We start from the raw sequence: 10978 nt of genomic DNA, 5'->3' as shown, positions 1-10978 counted from the left end.
GGGATGGCGACCGAGGATCCGGATTCATACATCCTCACCATGGCCACCTCTTTCCTGTCACACATCCATCATAACTAGACTAGACCATACAAAACTCCATCACTACTGCCAATCAAAAAAAGCACCATTAAAATATACAACAATGATTCATTCCCCTTTTCCCCCACCTCTTTTGACCTCCTCTCTCTCTCATTAGTTATATTTTCTTCTTCTCTTTTTTTTCTTCCTCCTCCAATCACCACCTGCCACGTGACAAAGGAGAGGCGAGGGGATCACCCCCAAAAAGAGGTCCCAAGCATTATTCTAAAATATGTCCTCTCACATCTTTAAGAAAAGAGGGAATGATTTTTAAAACGTATATCATTTTTTCAGAAGTTGACTATCAAAGGTCATCGAGAATGATTACTAAAAATAAATCATTAATAGTATTAATATATTGGGAATGATAAAAAAAATTATCATTAATAGTACTAATACATTGAGAATGATAAAAAAAATAAAAAAATAAAAGTAAGGCACAAAAAGTGAGCGGAGCTTACTGCCACATCATTAGTGCTCCCTTTAGTGATTTTTTTTTAGTGCTCTCAAACATTTTTTTTAAAATCATAGGAAGAATTAGATGTAGGTAGAAGAAAAAAAAATTAAAATCATACAACTGACATTACGTTTTTATTTACATTCCACCATAGACACTTACACTTTATGCCTTTGTAATTTTTTTCTCTTTCTCCAATAATTTTCCAAAATCATAACGACTATTAAAAAAATAGATGCTAATACTATATATGTATTAATTAGTATATTAATTAATGTATTAATTAATGATGTGATATAATTTAAAATATTTTTTATATTTATATTTTAAATAATAAGTGAGATCAATAATAATATTATAATTAATATTGACACACTAATTAACACGTGTAGCACCGCACAAAAAAATTTTCTTACTTGATGTTGCATTTATAACAAAGTCAGAACTTTGAGCTCTTCCAACCACGTAGTGTCACGACCCAAACCCGGCCCTATGGGTTTAGTACCGTAACCGGCCAGTAATCCGAGATTACCGAAGGCCTGCTTAACAGAAATACAGTAAAACAGAGTACAGGGCCTGGCGGAAGCCAATACAGTAATTAAACAATGTCCAATGAGCTGTGACAGTCTGTATGCCAAAAAGATTTTTCACGCATTCACACATAAACAGTACAGAACAGTATGTACAATATTCACATCCATTCAAACTAGGGACTCAACCCTACATAACAGTACAGAAAACATTCCGTCTGTACAAAACAGTACGGTCTATACAAAGTTTACAGTCACACAGTACAGGGACCTAATCCCTTTATAACAGTACAGTAAACAGTCAGTCTATACAGTACAGTTAGACAGTATGAAGACAGGCGGGGGAAAACAAACAAAACACCCCCAAGCCATAGCATGGCAACTCGGAACCTCGCAGTGAGGCACAAAGGCTGGCTTGACAAAACTGGAGTTACCCTGACGCTCCTAGCTCCGATCTGGTGCCTGTACACCTACATATATATATGAGCAGTGAGCTAAAGCCCAGTGAATAACATAAAGCGTAAAGGGGTTTAGAATGAATGTCCTTACAGTAATGAAAACAGTTCACTTCAATCAGTATTTCAGTTGTTCAGTACAGTAAACAGTCATATGTGGTACATCCATTAGCATAACAGTAACAGTAGGTCTTAAAAGACCGAACAGTAATGATGGCCATCAGTCAGTAAACAGTAGTGGCTCCACGAGGGAACCGACAGAGAATTCTGTCGCAGTAACAGTAACAGTAAACAGTAAGTACTAAGGATGCCACAGTACAGTTCAGAAATAAAGGACATACATTCATTCGGTAAATAATACCAGTTCAGTAAACAGTTCAGTTCAGTATTCGAAAGATATCAGTTGAACATATCTTTACACAATTGTTACTCACAGAGTTTGGGCTACAGTATGCTAGAGCGTGTCTCCCCAGTCGCCAACCCTACACAGTTAACAGGTTGAACACACACTAAGCTACTCAGTTGGGAAATATCATAACTTAATCCCTAATTTGCCTTGGTGTGTTCTACAACGATATCCTCATCTAAATGTCTTAAACTAGGCCTAAGAATGCCTAGGATGGGATGAGGATGCAAAAATGCACATTTAAAAGCATTTTCAGAAAAACAGAGTCCCGCTCGAGCGCAGGTTTCCCCGCTCGAGCGTACAGGCAAACAAAGGTACACGCTCGAGCGTAAACTTTCCCGCTCGAGCGTACTGTAAAAGTACTGGATGGGTGAAATCCCCGCTCGACGCCCGCTCGAGCTTGAGACATGACTCCGCTCGAGCGCCCAATCCTCCGCTCGAGCGGACTGTAAAACAGTGCAAGATGCTGGAAGCTCGATTTTCCCGCTCGAGCGGCACTTCTCCCGCTCGAGCGGACTACTGAAATCTGGAAATCCCAGAGTCGAGCTCCAGGTCCAAAACCAAGCTCAAAAGCATCAAAACCAATCCTCTTGGGCCCATTTTCTGGAAAACATTTATAAACGCATAGAATAACATGAATCAAGGTTCAATTTGAGAAATCAAAGCCCAAGGGTGTTTTATTCAAACCCAATTTCAAACCATTTCCCAAGAACAATCCTCAAACATGACATGCATGATCATAAATCATTTTCAAAGCTCCAATGCTGTTTCAAAAGAGCTCAAACCTTCAAAAATAAGATGAACTCATGGAGTATGACCAAAAGATGGACATGCATGTGAGGCATTATGAACTACAACCTCAAAACTTCAATATATGTACATGCATGCAAAGATTGAGCTTCAATTCACCATTAATGACCCAATTCATGACTTAGCTCTACAATCTAACATTGACCATGCCACAATCAACTCAAAACATGAACAAGAAGACAATGGAGCTACCTTTAGTCTTGTAGTTCAAGAAGGGAGCTCAAATATGCAATCACTTCAACAATTTCTTCAATTACCAAGCAATTTACAAGCAAAAATTGAGATGAACTCCACTCCTCTAGTTTTTCTCTCTCTATGGTCGGCTAGAACAAGAAGAAATGGCTGATGAAATGTTCTACAAGTGTGTACATAAGGCTCAAGTGTGTGTATTGAGTGGGCCACTAAGGGTGGCAGTTCGGTAATTAAGTCCAACTCTTTAATTAGCTTAATTTAATCTAATTTAATCATACCTAATCAGTTTTCAGATAATTATACCATAAAATCACATTAATTCTAAGGATCATTAAACATCAATCGGTTTCTAATTCGGCCGCCGATAAGGCCTTCAATTAGCAGTTTAAACATATAAGCATGAACAGATAATCATACAGTCAAATAGATAGAATGCAATTTAACTAACATATACTCAGTCAATTCAGTTTCCAATTTCAATCAGTCAGTTCAGTACTTTAATCAGTTCAATTATCAGTCAGTTATCAGTCATCATCAGTTCCGTTTAGCAGTAATCGGTGATTATCGGTAATCAATCAGTCATTAATCAGTAACCAGTATGGGGGTTGTTACACGTAGTTCCATGTAGAATTGATGACCATCATTTAGGGCATAAATTATATAATTCATCTTTTTATTTTTTTTTCATCACATCATCTCTCTATTTTTCTACATATTTTTTCGTAAAAAAAAATACACTTTTTTAGAATATCCCAAACCAACCCTTAATTACCTTAAATATTACGGCAAAATGGCAATTGATTGGAAGTTGTTTTCTTTTCAGAATTTAAAAATATTTGTAAAAAAAAGAAGAACAATGCTTCCGACCCCCAAGTACGGACGACCCCCAGCGACTCCCCAATGTTACGTATCGGCCTGGGGTTGGCTGGAAACAAAAAAAAAAAAAAAAACAGTTTTTTTTGGCCCAATCACGGACGACCCCCAGCTAAGTCATTTTTGAAAAAAGAAAGGATGGGATTGTTTGGAATGACTTAAATAAGTCTACATTTTGTCTTTTTATGAAAAGTTGTGCAGAAAAGTAGAGAAATGATGTGATGAAAAAAAAGATAAAAAGATAAAAAAATATGTACTTATTTAGGATAGCCAAACTTAGCCTAAATATGGAAATAAAGTTTCCACACATGGAACTCCAGACTAAAACCCCTCCCATCAGTGCATCTATTTTCCTTACCTAGACCTCCACCTGCAACACCACACACCAAATACCCAGACTGACTTGAAAATTTCAGCAATCTATGATGCAAAGAATTAAATTAAGTTTGACCCATGTACATCAGGTGTAATTGAAGGAATGAGTGGTGATAAGTGGTGTAGTAATGGTTAGATGGAGGATAAAGAAGAGGAGAGTTAGACCCATCTGCAGAAAGTTTGGTTGGACTCATTTTACAGGGAGTTTGGGAAGACAGAGAGATGGGAAAGATGGAAAAATTGGTTTGATAATCTTAAGGGCATAATTGACATTACCTAAAATATTGTTGTTGACGTCATTTTAGTCTGTTAAGTTAACTAACGGTAGATTTAAAGGAGGAGTAATATGTAATGCAATTGTTTATCTCAGGGAGGAAATATAATTTTCAAAACCTGAGGAAGAAATATGCATTAAGTTCAAACTTGAAAGGGGGTGTCATTGTAATTTACCCTTAAAATTATAGCCACATATGGCTTATTCTATTCATTTTCATTGTTCCTATGTGACATGATATACTCGCCTTATTTGAAAAGTGAATTATTTTAATTGCCTATTTAATTTTTTAGTTATTTTATTCTGATTAAAAAAATTATATATAAAAAATTGATTATTCTTTTATAATTAATTTGATAATTATGAGAGAAAAAATTAAATAATTTTAAATTAAATATGATATTTTATTTTATTAATTATTTTAACTTATTTTATCTTTTAATAACCTATCTTAAATCTCTCCCCCAGAAAAAGCCCCGTAAAGAAGAAGAAAAAAAAAACATGTGGTTGCAGATTTAGAGGTAGTTTGGGAAAAAGTTTTTTTTTTAAGTAATCCTTAATTTTTTGATTAAAATATGAGATGGAAAAAATTAATATATTTATTATGATTTATTAATTTTTTATGAAAAAATATGTAGATAGGAGAATGAATGAAAATAAATTTGATTTTTTGATATTTGTTAATTTTATAAAATTTTAATAGTTTTTTAACTTTTAAACTAAAATTACAACTTCTCCAACTAGGCTTATAGTATCTTTATGATATATATATATATATATATATGTATACGAAAAATGCTTGGGGAGCACTAATTAGTGCTCCCACTAATTAGGTGACAGTGTGTCCTGCCATTAATGATGTGATGTTTTGGTCTTGGAGTTATATTTTTTTTTTTTTTACTTTTTTAATGCATTAGTGCTATTAGTGATGATGTTTTTAGTGGGATGAATCATTGTTGATATATATACTTTGTTTAGGAAGAGGGTTAAGTTAAAATAATATATTAAAAGATAAAATAAGTAAAAATAATTAATAAGATAAAATAACATAGAGTTGCTTGGAATAAACTATATAAGTGTACTTTTTGACTTATTGAATAAAAAAGTAGAGGAAAAAAATATGATTGTTTGAAATAACTTTTTAACTTTTTATGAAAAAATATATATTAAAATATTGTATAAAATAATAAAATTACCGTATTACCCTATGTCATGTGCGTACTGACAGTGATGATTGAAGGAACTATTACGAATTGCTTTGAGAATAAAACTTGAGACCCCCAGTGGGAGTGCTGGGATCTCCTGTGATTGGCCCAAAAATATTTTTATTTTTATTTTTATTTTTATTTTATTTTTTTTTCAGCAGCCAACCCCAGGCTGACACGTGGCACTAGGGGGTCACTGGGGTCCCCAACAGAGTTGTTGCTTTGAAATGAGATGGTGGGCAGGTTTGCTTCAGAATATATATATATATATATATATGAGGAGGCTTCTCACCAGTTCTTCATCGGACTGGAGGGTACTATTGGACCCGTAGGGGTTTACCACAAGTTCTATTTTTATAATCCGAATCATTCAATGTGTAAAAATCGTCGATTATTATATGCTTGTAAAAAATCACATTTATCGGATATGGATAGCTATGTAATTAAATCAGTTTTGTATATAAAAAAAATGGACAGTAAAAAATAAACGATTGACAAAAATCTAATTTGATCACATAGCTATCGATATCCAATCAACGTGATTTTTTACAGCCATATAGTACTTGACGATTCCTACACATTCAACAGTTCAAATTATCGAAACGAAACCCGTGGTGGACCCCCACAAGCCCAACAGTACCCTCCAGTCCGATAAAGAATTGAAAGGAAGCCTCATCTAATTTTTTTTTTTTAACACCTTCCTGTTCACACGTGAGCTTGTACCACCCATTCAATACAAATTTGGCTTGTGTACTCTTTTATATATATATATATATATATTTGCTAAATAGTAATAGCTTTTTGACTTTTTATTAACTTTTTGATTTTTTATCTTTTCTAAACTATCCCAAACAAGCACAATAATGATTTTATCTTCTCTCTAACAATCATCAAATCATCTATACAAAAAAGCTAATCAACTTCCCAAAAGCCAATTAAAATATCAAACTTCTCAAACAAGGCCATAATGCGAGAAAGACTATCGTATACATCTCTCAAATGGTATGTATCAATGTACTTTATAACTACAAAAAAAATAAAAATAATACAACTCCATATTTTTTGAGTCATAATTAAAAAAAAAAGTCATAACCAAATATAAAAAGTCATAACTAAATATCTCAAAATCATTACTAAATAAGAAAATTAGTTATAACTTAAATAAACAAGGTAACTAACTGTGCGTAGCATATGATTGTCTGTATAATAGAATTGTCCACATAATGCAGCTTGTTCATCACCACTCTGCCTAGCCTATATAATATCGTGTTGAACACATTGTGAAAAATACACAAAGTTTCTCTCCTATTTTTCTCTCTTTCTCTGTCTTCCTCTTTGTCATATATTTATCAATAGTCACAAGTAATAATGGCTGATAATAAGGTGGTTCTTTTGGGTTTATGGTCTAGCATGTTTGGGATGAGGGTGAGAATAGCACTGGCTGAGAAAGGCATTGAATATGAACACAAGGAAGAGGACTTGTGGAACAAGAGCTCACTGCTTCTTGAGATGAACCCGATCCATAAGAAAATCCCGGTTTTGATTCACAACGGAAGACCGGTTTGTGAGTCCCTCATCGCTGTCGAGTACATCGATGAGGTCTGGAATGAGAAAGCTTCGTTGTTGCCCTCTGATCCTTACCAAAAAGCTCAAGCTAGGTTCTGGGCTGACTATGTTGACAAGAAGGTGACTTGTTTTGTTTTGTTGTGTTAGGGTTTTTTATTTTTTTATTTAACTTGTTAAAATTTGGTGCTATTTCATAAAAAAAAAAATATTTTAGTACAGTTGTTGTAAAAAAATTGTTTTGAAAATAAGTAAAAAGAGGTGGTGGCTGAATTTAGTTTCTAGAGCGGGAAGTGGTTGGTGGTGGTTAAATGTGATTGTCAGTCTAGAGATGGTGGTGGGAGGAGGTTTTCGATAACGATGGCTGAAGATGGTGGGTGGCTCGTGGTGAGTGATGGGGAAGGGAGTGAAAGCACGAAGGAACGAAAATTTGTATTTGAAACAAATAAAAATGATTTTTTTTTTTTTTGTTACAATAGTTTAGTAAATTTTATAAATTATTTACATATTTAATTTTTTGTAAGAAAAATTCACTTAACTAAATTTTGCCTATAATTTTTAATTTTTTTTATAAATATAAAAAGATTACAAATGTAAATGTTACTCAATGGCCTCTAGTATTATGTTGATATAAATTTGGAATACTTAGTGAAATTTTGAAAAAAAAAATTATAATTATAATTATTAATATTTATAATTTTTTTACTGATTTATAATTTTTTTTTCAAAACTCTGGTTTCCCCTATAAATTTCGTCTGAGTCAAATATTGTTGGGATTTAGACCTGAATCTTGGTTTGAGTTTGTTTGTTTGTTTGTCATTTTTAATGTTTTTATTTATTTTTTTCTCGTGAATAGTTTGGTTGCTTGTAAATAAAACCAGAGCTCAGAATCTTACACTTATACAGTAAATGCCATCCTCACATAATTACAAGATTTCAAGGCATGGAATCAAACTCACCGTCTCAATAAATTTTGATTTTTAGTTTATTTTTTATAATATTTTAATTTTTTTTACATATGCAAACTAAATAAATAAATTGTAATATTCTATTTAAAAGTATTATATTTTAATTTTTTGAGCATTATAAACTAAAGGTATATTTGATTAGTAGGATTATAATTGAAATTGTTAATTTATAAACTTACAATCTCATGTTTGATTGCAACCAGATTACATGTGCGGCAGATATTCAATATGACAAAATTGATAAATTTTTAATATTGTGAGCGACTCGGAACATAATTTCAAATATGAAAAAAAAAAAAAAAAAGAAGAGCAAAATGAATTCATATTAAATGGTTATCTCACTAATTTAATTGGATAACTAATCATACACTAGTTCATAGAATTATTAATCTTTCACTGTTAATCCTGTTAATCAAGGCCTAAGTGACTAATAATACATGTTTTGTAATAAATATTAGGTAGAGAGATATTTGATGTGGATTCCCACGAATCTCATTTTGATAATCTGAATCGTTCATTTTATTTGACACATCGTGTATTTCATCCACGAAAAAAAAAAAAGTTGATATGATAATCGTAACTTATTCAATTTATCACATTTTTTACCAAAAAAAAGACGACAGTTGTATTTTTAAAAATAAATTATTTATTTTTTGATAACAAACGCGATAAATTGAATATATTATGATTATCGAATCAATCTAATTTTGTATTGTTAAAATATACGAAGTGTCCGACTAATAAAAGGTTTGAATCATCAATATAGAAGCACTGGAGAATAGCAACATTGTCCGACTAATAAAAGGTTTGAATCATCAATATAGAAGCACTGGAGAATAGCAACATTGTCCGACTAATAAAAGGTTTGAATCATCAATATAGAAGCACCGGAGAATAGCAACATTAACCAATATTCTTGGTTTATTCCCAAACAAACACAATCTATCCGTAATTGAATGGTGTCACATTAATACACTAAAAAGAGGGGGTCCAACATAATTAAACCTATTACAAAATATCTAAGATGCTACAATTATTAACATATGAAATGCAGGTGCATGATAATGGGTGGAAGATACTACATTCAAGTGTAGAAGAAGAGAAAGAGGAAAGCAAAAAGGGATTCATAGAATCTCTCAAGGTATTAGAGGGAGAGCTTGGTGATAAGCCATACTTTGGAGGTGAAGCTTTCGGCTTTGTAGACATTGCTCTCGTCACCTTTTACAGTTGGTTTTACACCTATGAGACCCTTGGCAACTTCAGTCTAGAGCAAGAGTGCCCCAAGCTAATTTCATGGGCCAAGAGGTGCATTGAGAAAAATGAAAGTGTTTCCAAGTCTCTTCCTCACCAGCACAAGATCTATGACTTTTTTTTGGATTTGAAAAAGAAGATAAATGCAAGAACATGAGCTTATTAATACTATCATATCGGTCAAATAAAAAATAAGTTGGATCTAGGATCTCTAGTTTATTTCAAGTCACTTTTCTATTACAATAGATCTATTTGGTTTAACCTTATATGGTGAAGAGGAGTCTCAAAATAGGGTACTGTGAGATCCGAATAGAGAATTTCCTATTTATTTATGGTTACACTTTGTGTGTAATTTTTCTTTTTTCTTTTTCGTTCTCTGGTCTATGGTTGTTTGTGTTTATGTTTGTTGTCTTTTTAATTGTAATAGGGATAAAATAAAATAAAATAAAAATAAAAAGGTCGCCTGTATGTTGGAAATGCTATTGTCTTGTTTTTGTCCTAATGAATGTTCCAATTGAACAATGTGTTGTGAATTTCAAGACACGGATGTGTGATTGAAAGCATGTTGAGAAGAGTAATGATAGGAATATTAAATTTTTTATCAAATAAATGATCAAATGTCATGAATATGGGGTATTTATAAATAACGGATCCCACATTCATGTGAGACATTTAGTCATTTATTTGATAGAAAATTTAACGCTTATAACATTTTCATACTGAAAAGGTTTAAGAGAGAGATTTGAATATAAAAATCTTTGACTTTTCAATTAGTACTCAACTCAAAATAACATATCATATAGAGAGTTTGACTCTTCAATATAATTTAAGATTTAAAATTTGGGATTTGAAAATTTAAGATTTAAGATTTAGGATTGTAGCTTTTAGAGAGTTTGGTATAATCAACATTTTAAACCTCTCATTTCAAAAGGTTTCAATTCAAAAGAGGTTTTGAGTTAGAATTCAAAACAGTTTAGCCTCCGTTTGGGAAGTGGGTTGATTTTTTGACTTTTTAGCTTTTTGGTTTTTATAGTTATTTTAGCATGGGCTAAAAAACTTAGTTTGAGAATGACTTTTTGGCTTTTTAACTTTTTTGACTTTTTTGACTTTTTTTGTGAGAAAAGAATGTAATAATTATGGGTTGGATGTGATGTTTTGTTTGTTATGGCTAAAATAGACTGTTCTATCTTTTGTGGCTAAAATAACCCAAGTAGCTCTTCCCAAACGGACCCTTAGTGTCTTGGCAACTTTAACATAATCAATAATATGTATAAGTACTGAACAACTAAGAATCTGTTAAATAGATTAATTTTTTTAACATTAAATTTTTTTAGACTTGTTTTTAGTTAATAAATTAATTTTTTAGCACCCTTAAAAAAAAAGCCTTGGGCTAATAAGCCAGCGTGCCTAGTGTGCGCCCATCTCACTTCACTAGACTCTTCATTGCCCTCATGAGTATTTTAAAAATATACATATCGTCTAATTTTTTTAAAATAAATATAATAAAATAAAATAATTATAATTATAATTACCAGATTACG

General features: G+C 32.2%; 1 protein-coding gene across 1 annotated transcript; it reads left to right on the top strand.

Moving 5' to 3' along the window:
* The first annotated feature begins 6851 nt into the window (after positions 1-6851).
* LOC114285946 (putative glutathione S-transferase parC) lies at positions 6852-9914 on the top strand. Its single transcript, XM_082879728.1, has 2 exons — positions 6852-7341; positions 9241-9914. The coding sequence occupies exons 1-2, from the start codon at positions 7024-7026 to the stop codon at positions 9592-9594; spliced, it is 672 nt and encodes a 223-aa protein (XP_082735854.1). The 5' UTR covers positions 6852-7023; the 3' UTR covers positions 9595-9914.
* Positions 9915-10978: the final 1064 nt, after the last annotated feature.

Source organism: Camellia sinensis, chromosome 7, assembly GCF_055761805.1.
Source record: "Camellia sinensis isolate YWXY chromosome 7, ASM5576180v1, whole genome shotgun sequence".
NCBI classification, from domain to species: domain Eukaryota; kingdom Viridiplantae; phylum Streptophyta; class Magnoliopsida; order Ericales; family Theaceae; genus Camellia; species Camellia sinensis.
The sequence above is the reverse complement of the archived record's forward strand: the minus strand, read 5'-3'. Positions and strand labels throughout refer to the sequence as shown.

What these genes read in the sequence shown, in the direction of transcription:
- LOC114285946 (XM_082879728.1), top strand. Translation starts at nt 7,024, where the DNA reads ATGGCTGATAATAAGGTGGTTCTTTTGGGTTTATGGTCTAGCATGTTT. An exon ending in CTGACTATGTTGACAAGAAG is followed by an intron (nt 7,342 to 9,240) that starts GTGACTTGTTTT and finishes TATGAAATGCAG; the next exon opens with GTGCATGATAATGGGTGGAA.